Below are 23,012 nucleotides of genomic sequence, written 5' to 3'. Positions count from 1 at the left end.
ATTTTTATAACCTGCTGAATATACTCTTTTGTGCTGAGTCTGCGATACAAGTAATATTTTGTATAAGACGGTTCGTACTTGATCATAATAGCGCAATCATTGTTGAACAGTAGGATACGAATAAGTGGATTAAATCTCAATATATTTTAGTAGAAGATTACTTTCAGTATGATTTATCAATTTACTTCTAATACAACTTAATCAAAACTTACTCTTAACACAATTTAGAGGAATTTTCAATCTTGTTACTTGTACTGAAAAATTCTGTCCTAATAATACCCTCCGGTTCATTTGAGCCGAGTCCTTGAGGCTCGAGAGAAAAAAATTACATTCATAAATAGAATATAAAAGGTGACAGATCAAAACATACAATAATAAAACATTGTGAGACATATTGTAAGTTCAAAAATACATAAGAAAAACACTGCAAATACAGAGTAAAATACAAAATATACAATGAGAAAAACAATGCAAGTATTCATAAAATATCAAAAGGTACAATGAGTGAAAAAACACTGCAAAATATTCAGTAAAATAAAAATAAATACAATGACGAGTATTTTTGCAAAATATTTAACACAATTCCAGATGCAATGAGTAGAACATTTGACAATATCGGATAATATTCAAAAAACTGATACAATAAAAAGATCATGGTACGACATTAAATAAAAAATCTGAAGGAAAAGATGACCAATAGGGTTTTAAAATATTTCAATAAAATTCTACGAAATCTACTTCTACAACTGGGCTTATGAAATAATCATAACACTAATATTAGCATACATTTCTTGTTCACTTTATTTTACTTTATGTATGTTTATATTTCTCTTTTTTTTGACTTTGGTTTTGTATCGGCAGAATATAATTTGAGAAGATATCTAGAATGTGTGATACGATGCGGTAATATGCCAGGTAAACCAAGTAATTGTGTAACGTGTGTTCATGATGCATTCATTAAAACTGGAATTAGTAATTCGACTTAAAGGTTGGGACTAAACTCTTTTCGTAAAAGCTGGTGGAGAAAGAACAAAACAATACGTAAAAGTTGCTGGAGAATAAAATGAAGTGAAAAACATGGATAAAGTGTCACTCAACATAATGATGATCCACAAGAGAGACTCGCACCAAAACCTTTACGACTAGCAGACCTCATGTCGGTTATGTATGCAGCCGCCTCGCATAGAACAGCTACAGCAATAATCTATCCACATGGTCGATCCGTGGTTCATTCTACTTCGCTCCTGCTTGAATGTCCAACAACTAACCGCAACTTCCCAGTAACAGGTATACGCCATTACCAACACCCTGTCAGTTCCAGTGATTCACACTCCATTCGACTATGGTTCCCTTGATACTAGGCAGACGACGAATGAAAACTAAAGCCAGTACATTAAGCAGACGACTACCGAAGAAAGCCCCGCATAACACAAGTTCAGCAGTAGCAGCCCTCAGTGACCTCCGCTAGTTCTAAAGAATCCTAACAGAACTCTTACTTGGAAAACTAATTGGACATAACATATACTGTCAGTGCCTAGAACATTCTGACTTTTATTTCAGTTAATGTGACTCATAATACTATAGACAGTTTTTCTTGGAGTGCAATTTGTCTTTGGAAACATCAGATTTTCACATACAGGTATGTCTGTTATCACATTAGATATTTTTAAAGGTGACCAATCCCAGAATCCTGTTAAATGGTTAAATCATTTTATACGATGGGCTAAGTTTTATGAACTATCAGAAGATAAAGTTCTAAATGCTTTTCCCTTTCATCTTCAACAGCATGCTAAAATATGGTATGAATCACTACCTGATACCGTTATAAATAACTGGTCTAATCTAGTAGCTGCATTTACATCCAGGTTTCACACTGACGATATCATTTTAGATTTATCAATTTTACAAACTCGCCAAGAGTCTTCTGAAACGGTTATGGACTATTTAAGTCGTCTTTTACAAATTGCAAATAACCAAACTATCCCAGATCAAATATTGTTATCAGTCGCAGCTCAAGGTTTAAAACCAGCCATTAGACAAATTGTACTAAATAAAAACCCCAAAAATATGGATGAATTACGTCAAGCCGCAAATTTAGCAGAAAAATCTATTGCAACCACTGATAACTATGATTGGCCTACACTTAACGGAATTTTAGAGGAACTTAAAGAACTTAAAGATGAAATTAAAGCAGTCAACTCAGAACAGAACATAGAAAACAATTCATTCTCTCAATCTTTTGTACATGTCAATAAGGAACCATTTCGGTCTCAACATCATAACTTGTCTTACCAGCCAGCCAAAATTCCAAAATTTTCCTGCAGCTCAGCACACTCTTCTCGCGATAACTACATATATCATTTACCTCATGGTGCGCGCTACCAGTCACAACCACATAGTCGTACCCAAAAATTCTGTCCTAATATATATATATATATATTCTTGGCATCCGTCAGTCTACGGGAGTCGATGGTGCAGCTCCAGAGTAAGATTTTGTTTCTCCTTCTTTATAGCTCTCTCTCTCTCTCTCTCTCTCTCTCTCTCTCTCTCTCTCTCTATATATATATATATATATATATATATATATATATATATATATATATATATATATATATACGATATCACACTCTAAGGGATTTTTGTTGGCTAAGGTACATATAATTAGTTGAGTAAAACAGTAACACTGATTGGGATTGTTCTTTTGTAATTTACATATAATTTGATGGGTATGAGGGAAATGTGATTGTACATTACTAATGCATATATATATATATATATATATATATATATATATATATATATATATATATATATATATATATATATACAATTGCATATATTTCGGCAGCGAGAAAAGAAACGTCAGGCGATGAATCAAAATGGATCTATCTAGCACCCTACGGTTATTCCATCAAGTATTTCCCACGCCACTCCATAATTTGCCGTATTAACAACAACGAAACTTTCAGTTTCGAACGCACATCATTTGAACTGGAAAAAAATCTCACTCACAATGGAATAAAAGATAGTCCATTTAGTATGCCTCTGCTGCCGTCCTCCAAGCCGACAAAACAGGCTGAATGCATCTCTCTTTTGGAAGCAGTTTCCTAACCTCCTGGATTATGGAAATAGTATTGGTGGCCTCCTGATTATTCATGGAGATTCCAATTGTTACTATACCAGTCCTGAATATTTATACTCATCATAACTCCAAGATTCTATTCACATTTTCAACCTCATCCAACCCACCCATTACCATGGTTACGTTTTAAAGTGGATTCTTCATATACGTGATGATTATATGCTAACTTTAACCCTTCATCTCTGTTTGCTACTAGAGAAATGTCTGTATGATAAAACGAACCCGATTAATGCATGGCATCCAACAGCAAACATAACATTTTCATTTCGATCTGTAAGTTCATGGTGTTTGACTTTGGTGATCTTGCCGTTGTGTATGTTTTTATGTGTTATATAATATTGTAAAGCGCTAAGACCTACTAAAGTTTAGGCTCTGTTCTAAGTCCGCATTGTTGATATTTTTATTATCATTATTATTATTATTATTTACTTACTTACCAGCCTGCTTACTTGCAAACTAACTTACTTACTAACTTACTTACTTACTTACTTACCTGGGTATGACAGTAACACATTGCGTAATTCCTATTTACTAATGAGTATATAATTATTTGGGTAAAGAGACAGTTACATTCTTTTCGGAATTGTTCGTGACATGCATAATTTTTTGGGTGAGAGGAAGCTACTCTCTGCTTGGAATTGTTCGTGACATAAGGCATAATTAATTAGATGGGTAAGGCATTAACACTCTGTCTGGGATTGTTCTTGAATAATGTATATATAATTAGCTGAGTATGACGGAAACACTCTTGTTCTTTACCAAAGTGCACATATTTAGACTGGCATTATATCCTGACTAGTTAGTCTAGCATTGTATCCTGACTAGTTAGTCTAGCATTGTATCCTGAATAGTTAGTCTAGCATTTTATCCTATCTAGTTAATCTAGCATTGTATCCTGACTAGTTAGTCTAGCATTGTATCCTGAATAGTTAGTCTAGCATTGTATCCTATCTAGTTAGTCTAGCATTGTATCCTGACTAGTCTAGCATTGTATCCTATCTAGTTAGTCTAGCATTGTATCCTGACTAGTTAGTCTTGCATTGTATCCAGACTAATTAGTCTAGCATTTTATCCTATCTAGTTAGACTAGCATTGTATCCTGACTAGTTAGTCTAGCATTGTATTTTATCTAGTTAGTCTAGCATTTCATCCTATCTAGTAAGTCTAGCATTGTATCCTGACTAGTTAGTTTAGCATTTTATCCTATCTAGTTAGTCTAGCATTGTATCCTGACTAGTTAGTCTAGCATTGTATCCTATCTAGTTAGTCTAGCATTTTATCCTATCTAGTTGGTCTAGCATTGTATTCTGACTAGTTAGTCTAGCATTGTATCCTCTCAAGTTAGTCTAGTATTTTATCCTGAAAAGTTTAGAAAGTCCTTCTGTTATTTGTAGTGAATATTGGATTTTATATGAGCTGGGTCTCCATGCGAACTGTTAATATGGAATATTACTTTGTTTGGTTTGCAATGTCTATTCCACATTTGTCGCAAGTATCTTTTGAATCATAATCATTAAATGAATAACATATATCATGCATTCAGTTTATTCTAAACGATATCAATATATACATATACATATATATATATATATATATATATATATATATATATATATATATATATATATATATATATATATATATATATATAATAAAATATAATATGAAATAATCTAATATAATTCAAACTCGTTTGCTTGGTATAAAACCTCATTAAAGATTAATTTTTCCTGACCAGTTCGAATTATATATTGAAGCCTTCCATTAGGGAATTGTATCATTCTGTCCAGAAATAATGTTTGCGTGTTTACATATATTCATCACATTTATATTTACGTGTGCAAACATACTTGAGGTAGTGTCAGTGACATTTAAACAATATGTTTTTATAATAAAACCTGTTATAAAATTTGAGTGCCTCGTTGATAATAATAATAATAATAATATTAGTATTAGTATCATTATTATTATTATTATTATTTTATTACTATTATTATCATTGTTATTATCATTATTATTATTATTATTATTATTATTATTATTATTATTATTATTATTATTTTCTATGTCGATATAATGTCATATAAGTCCTTGATTCTTATACGATGATAATTAATTTAGACAAGACCTTGATGAGCACACAACTTGAATGAACTGAAAAATAAACAAGTTTTCACTGCCGGTCCGTTTTTGTATTAATGTCTTTCACTCGAATACATCTAAAACAGCTTGCCTCTGGTACGTAGTCATACTTTCGATGTTAAACTTACAAAGGATCTATTTTCTTTAAAGTCTATTGCCTCGTCCATTTTCGGCCGATGTACAATGCACCCCTGCATTACATACTAAGGGAGGCAACTCGTGAAATCCAATAGATGTCAATACAAAACACGAACATATATGTTCAATAAGCCAGGGTGTAGATAGGTTATCTTATCGGACTAACGGCTAGCAAATATTGAAGATGCATAATGACAAACTTTCCAAATGTACCGGATTTCTGAGATGTCGAGTTTGTCAAAGAAAAATGACGCATAGCAAATCACGATGCAGCTGTTATTAGAAACTAGCTAAGTGCCTTTTAGATCTTGCGATCACTTTTTCAAGGCGGGCGATAAAAAAAAAAATTAATAAAAAAAAAGCATTACATACACAAAAACCTAAGCAAATTATATTTTTACACTGTACCCAAGACCAAAGAAAATCATAAAAACACTAAGTGGCTGGAATCTCGAATAATATAAACTCATTTAGTATTTATGTTTATATGTGTTTTGAACACTTTAACTTCCTTTGATTGCTTGTGATATTCTTGGCTTGCACGTGTTTGGAAATTTACTTTGGATTTAGAGTTACGAATTCGTTTGATGCTTTATAAAAATATGCAGCTCAGCAGCCAACTTAAATATAATTACTCTTCTTATTTTGACTTACTAAGATGATTGCGGATACAAATTTGACCAGAGGCGTGGAAAGGGGAGGACAACGGAGCCGGCATCGTTCTGTGTTCTGCCTGGTGCTTTCTGCATGATAAAAGTTGATTTCTTAAATTTGTCTTTTTACTTGTAAGTGTGTCTTATAAATTACTTTTTAATTCCTTACTTTCATGGAGGAAAAATCTAAATAAATCAATCACAGTAACTTTGCATTTCCTTTAGATACAGCGGCTGCTGCCTAATTACGCAACAGAAGTTCTATTTTAATTAGGAGGTATACTATTCTGAGCCTGTTTGCCCGCACTATTCTGAGAATGCGTGCCGAACTATTCAGAGACTCTGACATACTATTCTGCGACTATGTGTCAAACTATTCAGAGACTGTGACATACTATTCTGCGACTATGTGTCAAACAATTCTGAGACCTTGTGTCATACTATTCTGCGACTGAGTGCAAAACTATTTAGAGGTTGTGTGCAAAACTAATCTGAAACTGTGACACACTATTCAGAGGTTGTGCGCAAAACTAATCTGAAACTGTGACACACTATTCAGAGGTTGTGTGCAAAAATAATCTGAAACTGTGACACACTATTCAGAGGTTGTGTGCAAAACTAATCTGAAACTGACATACTATTCAGAGGTTGTGTGCAAAACTAATCTGAAACTGTGACATACTATTCACAGACTGTGTGCCAAACTTCTCTGCAACTGTGTGCCAAACTATTATGAGACTGTGTGCCTAACTATTATGTGACAGTGTGCCAGATTAATATGTGATTGTGTGCCAAACTAATCTGTGAATGTGCCATACTCTTCTGACACTGGGATTACATACTATTCTTTGTTTAGGTCAAATAAGTCTGAGACGGTGTCATACTATTCGGAGGATGTGTCATACAATTCTGAGGCTTTGTGTCATACCATCCTGATACTATGCCATACATTTCTGAGACTATGTCATACTTGTGTGCCATACTATTCTGAGACTGGGTCATACTATTCTGATATGTACCATCGGTAGATTTGACAATAAATGTTCAGTCACATTTGTATGCCATATTCGGACTCCTCGTCGGACATCTTGGCATCGTAGAAAAAAAACTGGCGTCATACAAAAGACTTTCAAATATCACAGAGTTGTTACATTCTGTACTCAAAGCTTAATTTAAATTGTAATACAGATTGTTCCCGAATGGCGGTATCAGCAACCATGTTTGTGGTACGCTGTCCGATTTTATATGGCGTTTGAAGGATGAAATAAATTCATTAAATCTCATACACAAACATAATTCAAACCAGGCTTTCTGGATGTATCTATATTTGTAATTAATAAGTTGAATTGGCATCAGTGTGCCTCGTTCAAAACGGTTAGATTAGGAGGTCGTATATAGGAGAAACTGCCAGGTTGCAAATCGTCCAGGTAAAATGGGCAGAATAACGTCTACTATTGATCTTATTAGGAGTCATCAATTCAATACATTGGCGTGAAATACATTTCGTTGTGATTATTTAATACATAAGTATAAAGGTACATTTTTTAGGATTTACAGAACTGGTCCATTTACTTATTATAGATTTAATTCGTTCAATTTTGTGGAAGAAATATCTGATGTTGCTCCTGTCCAGCTAAATATTGCGTTGTTATGTTAATATTTTGTAACCCATTGACGACATTGCAAAGATACGGCATTTAAAAACTAGAAATCTGATTTTTGTCGCATGATAGTCACCTGACATTTAAGTGAGACAGTTTTATTTATGCTGTTGTTTACAACCTAGAGGAGATACGCATCATGCTTCGAATTAGTTTTATTTTTTAAAGATATTACGGTAAATAATGATGCGCTTAGGAAAACTATATACATGCTTAGGGTAAATATTATTACGCTTATAGTAAATATTAATAAGCTTATGGTAAATATTAACACACTTAGGGTAAATATCAATACGATTATGGTAAATATTAGCACACTTAAGATAAATATCAATACGCTAATGGTAAATATTAACAGGCTGAGGGTAAATAGTATTACGCTTATGATAAATATTAATACTCTTAGGGTAAATATTTGTTATGCTTTGGGTAAATATTAATACGCTTAGGGTAAACAATATTACGATTGGGGATTATATTAATAAGATCAAGCTAAATATTAAAATGTTTACGGTAAACATTTTTAAGCTTAGGTTACATTTTAACGATGAAAAAAGAAGTGCTATTTAGTTTGTGTATTTTAACTTCAGCAACAATGGTTTCTTTCATTCATGATAACTAAACTAAGTAACTTTGAAATATACATTATGCATGACATTATTCGTATATATTTACATGACACTTTCTTTCATATACATACACGTGTACATTTGCAACAAAAATGTTTAAGTGTCTATACAAAGTCTTTCGGAAGAAAATACATAAGCTGAATGGCACGTAACGTCAATAACACGTCAAAGTTTCATTGTGTATATCGGTTTTGGGTGAGCATAATGGATCATTTTAATATAAAAAAAAAACTTCTAACCAACTGAAGCGTAAGCTAGAATTGTCAGCCGTACCCTTACTAAGTGTGGCCTAAAAGTTTCTTTGATGTGAAGATTATATATATTCCATGAAACATTTGCTACTTTCATACGTGTCTGATTTAATGATTTCAGTAAATTACTGTAATAATACAGTAAAATACATGTTTGCGAACGTACGTCTGTAGCTGTAACTTGCATTTACCATGTAAGGCTAAGGACAGTTTGTGTTCTGTTCTTTTCTGATCAAACGAAAACAAATTGTGTCAATTTTATAAGTCGTTCTTTGATCTTTGCGGAGTTAATTTAAGTGGACAGGCTTCTTCTGCTATTTTTGTTTGCTTCGTTATTTTCAATTTATTCGCTGTGAACAATGTAAATGTCTATGCTCAGTTTTCTCTTCTTTCATTGCTTCGGACCACTCGTTAGCAACTTTGGTTCTCCCCAGTCCATCCATCCATTGTTCATGTTCCTCAAATTTGATGTTTTAGTTGTAAATGGCTTCCTGTTTTGCTTTACCAGGATTATTGTACATATAAAAAAGCCATTTGCTTTATTATAATTTATTATTTGTCTCTTTAAATTAATTGATTTTATAATTTGTCTTTGTTGCGTAGGCGGCACTTTTTACATAATGATTTTATGCATCCTCTATGCTAAATCATTTTTACAGATTTTAAAATCGTTCTTTCCGGGTCAGAGATTGTTGATATATAAAATGTTTGGTGTGGAGACATTTTATATAATATAAGAATAAGTAAATGGTTTTTTTATTCTTATTGTAAATGAGTTTCTAAACTATTGCAATATTTAACACGATTATGGAATTGAAAATCAAGGTCATTTGGCTCTAAAACTTTTTGTACATCTACAACTTGCAAAGAAAGTTGAATCCCTTATTATCATTTTTACATTATTGTGTCTATACATGCACATCACATAGAAGCTGCGCGATGAACGTAACTAAAAAGCGGTGTTTTCGTAAGAGAGTAAAGACAAAAGAGTAATTTTGTTTCTTTGCTTGCTTATTTGCTTGGTTTTTGCATGTAAGAATTTATAATAAATGAGAAAATTATGAATCTGCAATTTCCATTGATGATAATACGGCAAAATAAAGCAATCACGCTCGTTTAGTGTCTTGTAATTTTGTTTCTTTGTTTGCTTGCTTACTTGCTCTGTTTACGCAAACTAAATATTTTCTGTATTTAAGTGGATTGCTGGCAACAACAAAGAAAAGCAGGATATTACTGCACATTATTAACCGTGTAAATTATCCACGATTATCATGATTCAAAATTAACTGTGTAAATTATCCACGATTATCATGATTCAAAATTAACTGTGTAAATTATCCACGATTACCATGATTGAAATTAACCGTGTGAATAATCCAAGGATTATAATGATTCAAATTAACCGTGCAAATTATATATGGATTACCTGAATGCAAATTAACCTTGCAAATTATCCACTGATTACCAAGATTCAAATTAACCGTGTGAATAATCCAAGGATTATAATGATTCGATGTAACCGTTGACAAAAGAACATATCTTTTCAAAGTAACTCTAAATTAGAAACTGTTAATCATTCAATACTGTTTGAAAGTTACAACATCATGTTCCCTCAACGATTCAATAAATTTTTGTTTTCAAAGACAGCTTTGTGAATTCTTTAATATATAGTTCATTTACAAAATATCGATTATATACAAAATATCAATAACCTCCATTTCCAAGCACTTTGCGTGTTAGAACCTATTTCGACTCAAGCCGTTTTTAGAGAACATAAGTCAAACTTCTACGATATTCTGAACGCAATGGGAACATATCTTTTGCATTCTGAACGGCCTCTTTGTATTTTCGAAACAGTTCAACATAATTAATTACTAATGTGAAGGAAATGTCAAAGACTCTCCGATTAATGCTCCAGTGATGTGGGAAAATATATCACATATCAAGGTTAAATCGTCTAGCTATATCTGAGTATATATTTGAAGAAGAGTCTTCCTAATAAAAAAGCAGCTTTCACCATATTTCGTAGGTTCCAGGAATGCATAGAGAGCGTTGTTTGATCCCAATTGTCATACTGCAGAGTCTATGCTTGCTTGTTTAGTCAGTCGGTCAATATCAAGTTCCTCCCATAATGCTCTGTTTTCCAAAATGCCGTCCAGCATTGGTTTGAATGATGGATCCAACAGAACCAGGTGCTGAAAAATGTATTTGATCTGCATGTGAATTAAAACAATATTTTTCACTAGAGGCAACATCATCAATTTGAGATAAACACCTTTTTGCCTTCTAGTTCTCTGTAATATATAATAAATACACAAACACCTTTACTGCCATAGGTTTGATTTTGCAGCTATGTGGAGGAAAAACCCCACCTAGACGAGTGACTGGTTGGTGTTTAACTACACGTCAACACATACAAGATTATGTGGTTACATTGTGCATATGCAATCTTTATGTTCTCGCTAGTAACAAACCATGGCGGCCTGGTCTCTGTGTGACTCCAAACCGAACCTTTCTGGAACGCTAGACACCGAGTCACACAAACTCAAAAAAAAATAAATAATCAGTAGCAGTAAAAAGACAGGTAAATGATATTAACTGTGTTTTAAACTTTCATTTACGCAACATTAGATCATATGGGAGATATTTACATATTCTTTTTTTTTTAATAGGCCGCTAATTAGTTCACATGCACTATTATTGACCCAGATATCCCCAAATATAAGTTTTGTAAATTTTTTTTGTTTTTGGTGGTGGTGGTGGTTGGGGGGGGGGTAAATTTAATTTCAAGTATGTATTGCTATTGTGTAATAAAATAATTAGTCTTGACTTTATAGTTATTTCCGATGAGAAGATTAGTCTCATGGTAGGTATAAACCAAAATTCGTTATAATTTGTTTATAATATGAGAGAAAATGTCGCTCTTTACTTGGTATAAACCAAGTGGGTGTAATCTGAAGGGGCCAATACATTGTACTGTACTCCATGCATCCAGTAATGGCGTATGAACAGAACAGTCCATATTCAATAACAAGAGCCTCAGGCGTACCTTTAGTGCTATAAATACCGTCGATTATTTTTATTCAAGAATTCATGAACACCTGATGAAAACAATATCAAAGTGGACATCAGGGAGAAACTTTTACATCCTAATGCGTTTAGTAAAACGAGAGAGACTGCGTTTTCAGTCCTAGTGATCGTTACAGAGACATCGTTACTAATCTTAATGATCGCTACAGAGACACCAATTTTAGTCTTAATGATCGCTACAGAGACACCGTTTTTAGTCTTAATGATCGCTACAGAGACACCGTTTTTAGTCTTAATGATCGCTACAGAGACACCGTTTTTAGTCTTAATGATCACTACAGAGACACCGTTTTTAATCTTAATGATCACTACAGAGACACCGTTTTTAATCTTAATGATCGCTACAGAGTTACCGTGTTTAGCCTCAATGATCACTACAGAGACACCGATTTCAATTTTTATTATGGCTATTGAGACACCGTTTTCTTTTAATGACCGCCACACACACACTTCCCACAATCATTAATAAAACACCAAGTTTAAGATTATGTCATATAAATGTTTCCCCCACGTTTTTGTACAGACGTAAAGTAAAGAAAGGAAGACCCTTCGTCTTAGTACAGAGCAAGAAGTATTATATTTACAATAATTCGTAGAAAATGATGCCTTATATAAAATGTAGTAACCCGGATGTCCCGTAATGGGAGAGTAGTATTTATAAATTGACTTGAGTAGTGTGAGACACAATCTCTTTAAAAAATGATAACAATAGTAAACATAAATATGGCGATACAGTGAAAAAGAAGATTACGCATTGCGGAGAAGGCGACAAAACACATGTGTAACTGTTTTGCTTCTTGAATGCATGTAAGCCACATAACCTTGTTTCAATGGAATCAGCCATGGAACCCTTCTTGTTTGGATTCAGGCCAGAGAAATCTTCTTGAATGGATTCAAGCCACGCAACACATCTTGAATATATTCAAGCTATGGAACTATTCATGGATGGATTAATGTCGTGGAACGCTTCTTGAATGGATTCAAGCCAGAGAACCCTTCTTGAAGAATGAATTCAAGCCATGGAACCTTTCTTGAGTGGACTCAAGAAATGGAACCCATCTGGAATGGATTCAAGCCATGGAACCTTCTTGAATGGATTTAAGCCAGATAACCCTTCTTGAATAGACTCAAGCCAGGAAATCTTTCTGGAATGAATTCAAGCCATGGAACCCTTCTTGCATGGATTCTAGCCTCGGAACCCTTCTTGAATGATTTCAAGCCAGAAAACCCTTCTTGAATGAATTCAAGCCAGAGAACCCTTTTTGATTGAATTCAGGCATCGGAACCTTTTTAAATGGATTCAAGCCACGGAACCCTTCTAGAATGGGTTCAAGCAGTGGAACCTCCTTGAATAGATTCAAGCCCGGAACTTCTTGAATGGATTTAAGCCATGGAACCCTTCTGGAATACATGCAAGCCACGGAACCCTTCTAGAATGGATTGAAGGCAAGGAACACTTCTAAAATGGATTCAAGCCATGGAACCCTTCCTTGAATACACTCAAGCCACGGAACCTTTTTAAAATGGATTAAAGCCATGGAACACGTCTAAAATGGATTTAAGCCATGGAACCCTTCCTGAATACATGCAAGCCATGGAACCCTTCTAAAATGGATTCAAGGCAAGGAACACTTCTAAAATGGATTCAAGCCATGGAACCCTTCCTTGAATACATTCAAGCCACGGAACCCTTTTAAAATGAATTAAAGCCATGGAACCCTTCTGAATGTATTCAGGGCATGGGACCTTCTTGAATACATTTAAGCAATGGAACACTTCTGGAATAAATTTAAGCCACAGACCACTTCTAGAATGGATATTAGCCATGGAACCTTCGTGAATGGATTCAAGCCACGGAACACTTCTAGAATGGATTCATACCACGGAACCCTTCTTGAACAGATTTAAGCCACGAAACACTTCCTGAATAGATTCAAGCCCTGGAACCCTATTTTAATGGATTCTAGCCAATGAACCTTTCTGAATGAATTCAAGCCATGCACAATTCCTGAATGGTTTCAAGCCAAGAACCCTTCTTGAATAGATTCAAGCCGCAGAACCATTCTTGAATAGACTCAAGACATGGAACCATTCTAGCATGGATTTAGGCCATGGAACCCTTCTTTAATAGATTCAAGCCATGGAATCCTGTTTGAATGCATTCTAGCCATGGAACCTTCCTGAATAAATTTAAGCCATAGAAGCTTACTGAATGGTGTCACGCCACGGAACATTTCCAGAATGGATTCAAGCCAAGGAACCCTTCTTCAATAGGTTCAAGCTGCGGAACCATTCTTGAATGATTCAAACCATTTAACCCTTTTTCAATGGATTCAAGCCATGGAACCATTATATAATAAATTCTAGCCACGGAACCCTTCTTGATAGATTTAAGCCATGTAGCCTTTCTAGAATGGATTCAATCCATGGAACAATTCTAGAATGGATTCAAGCCATGGAACCTTTCTTGAATAAATTCAAGCCACTGAACATTTCTTGCGTGGATTCAAGCCAGAGAACATTTCTTGAATAGACTCAATCCATGGAACCATTCTTGAATGGATTTAAGCCATGGAACTATTCTAGAATGGATTCAAGCCATGGAACCCTTCTTTAATGGATTCAAGCAATGGAATCCGTCTTGAATTGATTCAAGTCACACAACCCTTCTTGAATGGATTCAAGCTATGGAACTCTTCTTGAATGAATTAAAGTAGATTCCTTCTTTCATACTGCTGTAAGTATTAAAAAAAACACGAACTCCAAGACTAGTGACCTCTATCGTGGATTACAGTAAACATAGGAAATCATAAAACGTAAATTCCAAGACAGAGATAACTCTTGATAACGACAAACCTAAATGTATAATACATGTCGAAAGGATGAAACATGTTGATATAAACCTTCTTATAACTATCTAACTTATCGGACACGTTATAGATGGAAATGGTCATTATAACCAAATGTATTCCAGATATTCAAGGATGTGACGTGGTGCCCAAAACACCCTGACCTCCATCACTAGCAATGTCTTAGATTTAACTCTAAATGAAGGCACGAAGTCATATTTCCTGGTATATTCATTATCATTAATAACTGCGTGTCATTTGTCGGAAAAGGAAGCTTAATGGCTGTCCCACGTGCGGGCAGTCTTACGCTTATGATCTGGTGGGAACAAGAAGTCGTCTTTCTTAACATATAAATAAGCATCATTATGTCAGAGAGGGATGTTTTGTCACTCCCCCGGTACAACTTGAGTACGTGCAAATGATGATGATGATAGATAGATAGATAGATAGATAGATAGATAGATAGATAGATAGATAGATAGATAGATAGATAGATAAATAGATGAATAGATACATAGATAGATAGATTTATAGAGATGGATAGATAGACAGACAGACATACAGACAGGTAGGTAGGTAGGTAGATAGATATATAGATTTATAGAGATGGATAAATAGACAGACAGACATACAGACAGGTAGGTATGTAGATAGATAGATATATAGATCGACAGGTATATATATATATATATATATATATATATATATATATATATATATATATATATATATATAGATAGATAGATAGACAGACAGGTAGGTAGGTAGATAAAGAGATAGATAGATAGATAGATAGATAGATAGATAGATAGATAGATAGACAGGAAGGTAGGTAGGTATGTAGGTAGATGGATATATAGGTAGATAGATAGATATATAGACAGATATGTAGATAAACAGAGAAACGACAGATAGAGAGACATACAATTAAATAGATAGGTAAGGAGGCAGGTAGATAGAGAAATAGACAGACAGACATATAGATAGAGAGAGATCGCCTTACCTTGTACAGTGGAAGACAAATGCCGTCTATCCAACCCAATTGGAGCTTGGGAAGTTCATCTTGCTTCTCTCTGTCCATGTGTGCCTACATAAAAAATAAATTTATATCAATAAGCCTACACAAAATAAACTTATATCAATAAGCCTACACAGTTGAAATAAACTTATAGCAATAAGCCTACACAGATAAATAAACTTATACCAATAAGCCTACACAGTTTAAATAAACTTATACCAATAAGCCTACACAGTTAAATAAACTTATAGCAATAAGCCTACACAGTTTAAATAAACTTATAGCAATAAGCCTACACAGTTGAAATAAACTTACAGCAATAAGCCTACACAGCTTAAATAAACTTATATCAATAAGCCTACACAGTTTAAAATAAACTTATACCAATAAGCCTACACAGATAGATAAACCTATACCAATAAGCCTACACAGTTAAATAAACTTATAGCAATAAGCCTACACAGTTGAAATAAACTTATAGCAATAAGCCTACACAGCTTAAATAAACTTATATCAATAAGCCTACACAGTTTAAAATAAACTTATACCAATAAGCCTACACAGATAGATAAACTTATACCAATAAGCCTACACCGTTGAAATAAACTTATAGCAATAAGCCTACACAGCTTAAATAAACTTATATCAATAAGCCTACACAGTTTAAAATAAACTTATACCAATAAGCCTACACAGATAGATAAACTTATACCAATAAGCCTACACAGTTAAATAAACTTATACCAATAAGCCTACAGTTAAAATAAACTAATATCAATAAGCCTACACAGTTGAAATAAACTTATAGCAATAAGCCTACACAGTTTAAATAAACTTATAGCAATAAGCCTACACAGCTTAAATAAACTTATAGCAATAAGCCTACACAGCTTAAATAAACTTATAACAATAAGCCTACACAGTTTAAATAAACTTATAGCAATAAGCCTACACAGCTTAAATAAACTTATAACAATAAGCCTACACAGCTTAAATAAACTTATACCAATAAGCCTACAGTTAAAATAAACTAATATCAATAAGCCTACACAGCTTAAATAAACTTATAGCAATAAGCCTACACAGCTTAAATAAACTTATAGCAATAAGCCTACACAGTTTAAATAAACTTATAGCAATAAGCCTACACAGTTAAATAAACTTATATCAATAAGCCTACACAGTTTAAATAAACTTATAGCAATAAGCCTACACAGCTTAAATAAACTTATAGCAATAAGCCTACACAGCTTAAATAAACTTATAGCAATAAGCCTACACAGTTGAAATAAACTTATAGCAATAAGCCTACACAGTTTAAATAAACTTATAGCAATAAGCCTACACAGCTTAAATAAACTTATAGCAATAAGCCTACACAGCTTAAATAAACTTATAACAATAAGCCTACACAGCTTAAATAAACTTATAACAATAAGCCTACACAGCTTAAATAAACTTATAGCAATAAGCCTACACAGCTTAAATAAACTTATAGCAATAAGCCTACACAGCTTAAATAAACTTATAACAATAAGCCTACACAGCTTAAATAAACTTATACCAATAAGCCTACACAGCTTAAATAAACTTATAGCAATAAGCCTACACAGCTTAAATAAACTTATAACAATAAGCCTACACAGTTTAAATAAACTTATAGCAATAAGCCTACACAGTTAAATAAACTTATAGCAATAAGCCTACACAGTTTAAATAAACTTATACCAATAAGCCTACACAGTTTAAATAAACTTATAGCAATAAGCCTACACAGTTTAAATAAACTTATACCAATAAGCCTACACAGCTTAAATAAACTTATAGCAATAAGCCTACACAGTTTAAATAAACTTATACCAATAAGCCTACACAGCTTAAATAAACTTATAGCAATAAGCCTACACAGTTGAAATAAACTTATAACAATAAGCCTACACAGCTTAAATAAACTTATAACAATAAGCCTACACAGCTTAAATAAACTTATAGCAATAAGCCTACACAGCTTAAATAAACTTATAGCAATAAGCCTACACAGCTTAAATAAACTTATAACAATAAGCCTACACAGCTTAAATAAACTTATACCAATAAGCCTACACAGCTTAAATAAACTTATAGCAATAAGCCTACACAGCTTAAATAAACTTATAACAATAAGCCTACACAGTTTAAATAAACTTATAGCAATAAGCCTACACAGTTAAATAAACTTATAGCAATAAGCCTACACAGTTTAAATAAACTTATACCAATAAGCCTACACAGTTTAAATAAACTTATAGCAATAAGCCTACACAGTTTAAATAAACTTATAGCAATAAGCCTACACAGTTAAATAAACTTATAGCAATAAGCCTACACAGTTTAAATAAACTTATACCAATAAGCCTACACAGTTTAAATAAACTTATACCAATAAGCCTACACAGCTTAAATAAACTTATACCAATAAGCCTACACAGTTAAATAAACTTATAGCAATAAGCCTACACAGTTTAAATTAACTTATACCAATAAGCCTACACAGCTTAAATAAACTTATACCAATAAGCCTACACAGTTAAATAAACTTATAGCAATATGCCTACACAGTTTAAATAAACTTATAGCATTAAACCTACACAGCTAAATAAACTTATATCAATAAATTAGTTTTAATAAATGCAATGCATTTCTGGTACTTGTATTAACCTTTGTTACAAATATTATTTCTATGGATTTTTCATGATAGGTGAAACTTTCTTCCAAAAACATGTTTTCAGTTGCTTTGATGTACAATTACCTATTTACCTTTGTTACGAAAATAGCTTTAGCAATGCAAATGTTTTATGATATAACTTTTATAAAGGAACTATCAACATTGCATGGAATCGTATGTGTTATCGACTTTTCAAGATTACAATTTGGTAAATATTTCATGTTAAACCTTGAATAAAGTAAGACTTTCAACTAATAAGAGTAATATCCAATGCATATAACACAGAAAAAGAACATACCTATCACGCATAAAACGTTTTCCCGCAATTTTTGGTACAACGGTCACGAAAAATACTCAATATATAGTACACGTTGATCGAAATCTGTAAATTAGGGGCATGCCAATTTATGACCTGTATATACATAATATACGGTGAATATTTGTAGGACCCGCAATTAATTGATGCATTTGATTAAAGTAGTTAAGACCGTTTATGACACGATTGGTTATAGTCCACATTTCTATATATGTGTAACATATATATGTGTAACATTTATATGTGTAACATTTATATGTGTAACATTTATATGTGTAACATTTTCGAACCAAACAACTTTAATCAGATGTTTTAATCAGTGGCATGTAGTGTAACATAAACATAATACGCTTCACGTGATGTGCCTTGATTTACAGAAGACAAAAAGAGCTTTTAATTTCATTCAACACTAGTTTATCCTGCATAATTGAAGTACCTACTTTCCTTTTCTGCTCTAACCTGATTCCATCTGTCTAATGTGATTCCTTATCTCTAACTTGATTCCATCTCTCTAACTTGATTCCATCTCTCTAACCTGATTCCATCTCACTAACTTGATTCCATCTCTCTAACTTGATTCCATCTCTCTAGAAGAATTCCATCTCACTAACTTGATTCCATCTCACAAACATGATTCAATCTCTCTAACTTGATTCCATCTCTCTAACTGAATTCCATCTCACTAACTTGATTCCATGTTCACTAACTTGATTCCATCTCTCTAACTTGATTCCATCTTTCTAACTTAATTCCATCTCTCTAACTTGACTTCATCTCTCTAACTTGATTCATCTCTCACTAACTTGATTCCATCTCTCTACCGGAAAGTTTACGTTAGATATTGACAACATTAACTCCGATAACGAAACATGTTATGTTCTTTTCATGAATTGCCTAACACTTTATTCAGAAAATGCGATATTTGCTGTTGCTAACATAGTATATACAGCTGTCTCAGATACTGATGTTATCCAAAACCATTACACAAAGACTTGAGCGAAATTGATATCTGTTGTGAAATGAACATACTTTTAACAACTAAATCTAGAACATCATTCTTGGTAATCGGTTATAGGCAAACTATCTGGCGAAAAATAGAGATTTAGAGTTAATTATCGGCGACTAATAACTGTACCAACCCGAACATCTTGGGTGTCTACACACTTGCAGGGGAATCATCGCATTGGGTGATTACACGCTCACACATAGTGCCGGATTATCCTATTAGCATCAGTAGCATATGCTACGGCACGCACTTTTAAGGGCCCCGCGTTAAATGCTTTCAAGCTACCAATTACCTACCGTCTGGCTATATAGCAAATGAAGAAATACAATTACTTTGCTATGCAAATTAATAATTTATGTTTAATTACTTATGTGTTTTATTATTTATGTGTTTTTTGTATTTAGGGCCCCTTTATAAAATATAATAAAGGCCCCGATTAATCCGGTACTGCACACACACACACACACACACACACACACACACACACACACACAACATTTGCAGTGAAATCATCGCAAAGTGCGTTTGCCTATACACTTGCAGTAAAATCGTCACATCGATTACCTCTGTCACTTTCTATTAAAGTATATGTTCTAGTGAAGGAGACCCCGCTAGCGCTCGCCTTAACCGTTCACTGCCATCTCACTTATGTCAGCGTAGGTTCGAGTCTCGGGCTCGGCCAATGAGCTGCTAGTAGCCTCTTGGTGGTTCTTACCAGGGGTTTTCCCGGGTTCTTCCTCCACCAGTTGTACTGGACGCCATAAAAATTTCTTTCTAGTACATACCTTTATCATGTAAACCGTTTTCTCTTTAAGTGTTATATTCGGCATCTTCTAGATTACACATCTTTTATCCAGAAAAAAAAAAAAAAAAAAAAAAAAAAAAAACTAGCCAGGGTAATATTTGAAGACTCAGTCAGTTCTCTAAAGGGCTGATGGAATCAATATACATGCTTAATTAAATGTTCCGTCCGCAACGGGTTGCCCTCTGTCCTTGGAAACCTTTATATCCTCTGCCCTGCAATCACATACCTTCTTACTGGTCATGACAAGACGAGCCCTGTAATCACATACATTCTTACTGGTCATGATAAGACGAACCCTGCAATCAAATACATTCTTACTGGGCATGACAAGACGAGCCCTGTAATCACATATATTCGTAATGGACATGACAAGACGTGCCCTGCAGCGGCGTCGCTAGGGTTGGTGTCACCCAGTGCGGTAAACTCATGGTGTCACCCCTCCAGACTTCCACCATGGATTTCTTCTTCTTAAAGTAATTCCACAGTATAAAAATGACAAGAACAAAAACAAATTAATTGAAGGTCAGAAGGTAAAAGTATTTAAGAACTGTAATAACGTTAAGTTATAGTTATTTTTACATTAAACTTACTTGCAGACTGCATGGTGGCACCCTGTGCCTGCTAGTCATGTATTTAACTATGATCGGATATCCGCTTATGAAATCCGACTAGACCGAGCAGTGTGTGCTCTGTAAAATTTGCAATTTTTCATTTTGGTGTCACCCCTCTGAGATGGTGTCACCCGGTGCGGTTCGCACCCCCCGCACCCCCCTAGCGATGCCACTGGTGCCTTGTAATCAAATACATTCTTACTGGGCATGACAAGACGAAATCAGACATAAATATGACTTTGGCTAATAGGTCCGTTTCGTACAGCAGCCGATTGTAAAGTGGAACGATGGATTGCACAATTGCATGCAAAATAATAATAATAATAATAATAATAATAACAATGATAATTTTAGTAGTAGTGAGTACTTCAGTAAAGAACGCAAAATTTAGGAAAAAAGAAAAGCAAATGAGGAGGAGAAGACAAATATCAACTAATATAAATTCAAATCTTAAAATATATTATCGACGTTCATCGAAGAAATTAATCTTTCAAGGAACATAAAAAACTTCCTATAAACAGAATGCGTACGTGTCTTTATGCAAAATTTCCTTGACATTACGTTCTAATATTTGCAAATAATAAAAATATTTCTTATAACGTGCAATTTAGACAACAAATGACCACCAGTTAGGTAGTAATATTTCCGTATCAACTGACCGCTCCGACGGCCTAAGAGGTTAAAGCGTCCTCCTCGGATGCGGGAGGTGGCGGATTCGAGCCTAGGCCGAGTCATATCAAAGACGTATAAAAATGGTACTAACAGCTGCCTCGCTTGGCGCTCAGAATTATTGTGGTTAATGCTAGAAATGGTCGGCCTGGTGTCATGATACTGTGACTGGGTGGGACATCATGCTACATGTCTGCAGCATGATGCCCCAGTGCGAGACATCACTATAAACTGCCACGCTGCAATCATGGTAGTGATATGACTGACACATTAAAAATCCAAACGATACACGCGCACAGTCCGTGTTAACTGGTCAACGGATATGTTCTGTTCCTAAAAACAGAATCGCGCGACTAACTAATTTATATGAGGAGTAAGATGACGATATGAATGAAATTAAAATTTCTAACAAAACCAAACTTAGTTTCAATGGCTAGTAAAGAAAATAAAAGACAGCTTGAAGTCGACTAGCAAGCACTAATCTTCATTCCAATATAACTATGTTTCCCACAATTTCCCTTGGAGCAATGTAAGTTTAAACAGTCCGTTTCTTTATAGGATCATGTGACGAGATGTCTCCTGCTAAGCTGTAAACGTGCTTGCCCTCGTTTTTGACTGATGTCAATGACTAATCCATTATGACGAAGGTTGGTACTGAGCACAACGTTCCTTGAAGTCTGATAAAGATCTCATATGCTATTATTGGCGGCAACTTGGGAAAACTTTTTTTTTTTTGTTGTATTGTTTTCGTCCCTTTTGATGGTAACAGCCAGAGCAGTGTGGCATCAATCAGACGGGAATACTGTCATGACTGAGACGGGAATACTGTCATGACTGAGACGGGAATACTGTCATCACTGAGACGGGAATACTGTCATGACTGAGACGGGAATACTGTCATCACTGAGACGGGAATACTGTCATCACTGAGACGGGAATACTGTCATCATTGAGACGGGAATATTGTTGGAAATGTGCGTTTTAGAGTTATGGAGTGGTCTTGTCATGTACCGCGCGTCAGACTATTAAATAACTCCTAGACCCTTCTCTGTCGTTGTCTTTGTCTCTGTTTTCTCTCTCTCTCTCTCTCTCTCTCTCTCTCTCTCATTGCGCATTTTAAGCTTTTATACTTTTGTTTAACCATCCTTTCGACATTACTTTACCCGAATGCGAGGCTTTTTCCTTCAATACAACAGGATCAACACAGAAGACATTTTAAGTGTCAGTTTAGTCTATGCAATTCCAAATCAAATTTCATACAGCATCCTACCCCACCCCCAAAAATCTTTTTAAACTAAAACTGCTTTGTGATTCAATATCCGATACTG

The 23,012-nt window shown here is 34.1% G+C and overlaps 1 protein-coding gene and 1 long non-coding RNA gene across 3 annotated transcripts in view; one reads left to right on the top strand and one right to left on the bottom strand.

Annotated features, from left to right (window-relative positions):
* The first annotated feature begins 19 nt into the window (after nt 1–19).
* LOC149791174 (uncharacterized) lies at nt 20–22,730 on the top strand. Its single transcript, XR_016423320.1, has 2 exons — nt 20–1,639; nt 22,243–22,730. It is a non-coding gene; the product is annotated as an uncharacterized LOC149791174 (long non-coding RNA).
* The window catches only part of LOC149791173 (dual 3',5'-cyclic-AMP and -GMP phosphodiesterase 11A-like), a 325,685-nt gene continuing 312,933 nt past the window's right edge, over nt 10,261–23,012 (bottom strand). For both annotated transcript variants that reach the window (XM_089969623.1, XM_089969625.1), the window contains 2 exons: nt 15,559–15,642; nt 10,261–10,811 (listed from right to left, as the gene is read on the bottom strand). In XM_089969623.1, coding sequence (XP_089825749.1) covers nt 10,686–10,811; nt 15,559–15,642 — 210 coding nt within the window. In that variant the 3' untranslated portion in view covers nt 10,261–10,685. The remainder of the gene's footprint in view (nt 10,812–15,558; nt 15,643–23,012) is intronic.

Source organism: Sinohyriopsis cumingii, chromosome 9, assembly GCF_028554795.1.
Source record: "Sinohyriopsis cumingii isolate HCF-2022 chromosome 9, ASM2855479v2, whole genome shotgun sequence".
Classification (NCBI taxonomy): Eukaryota; Metazoa; Mollusca; class Bivalvia; order Unionida; family Unionidae; genus Sinohyriopsis; species Sinohyriopsis cumingii.
Note: the sequence above shows the minus strand (reverse complement) of the source record. Positions and strands in the feature narration are given on the sequence as shown.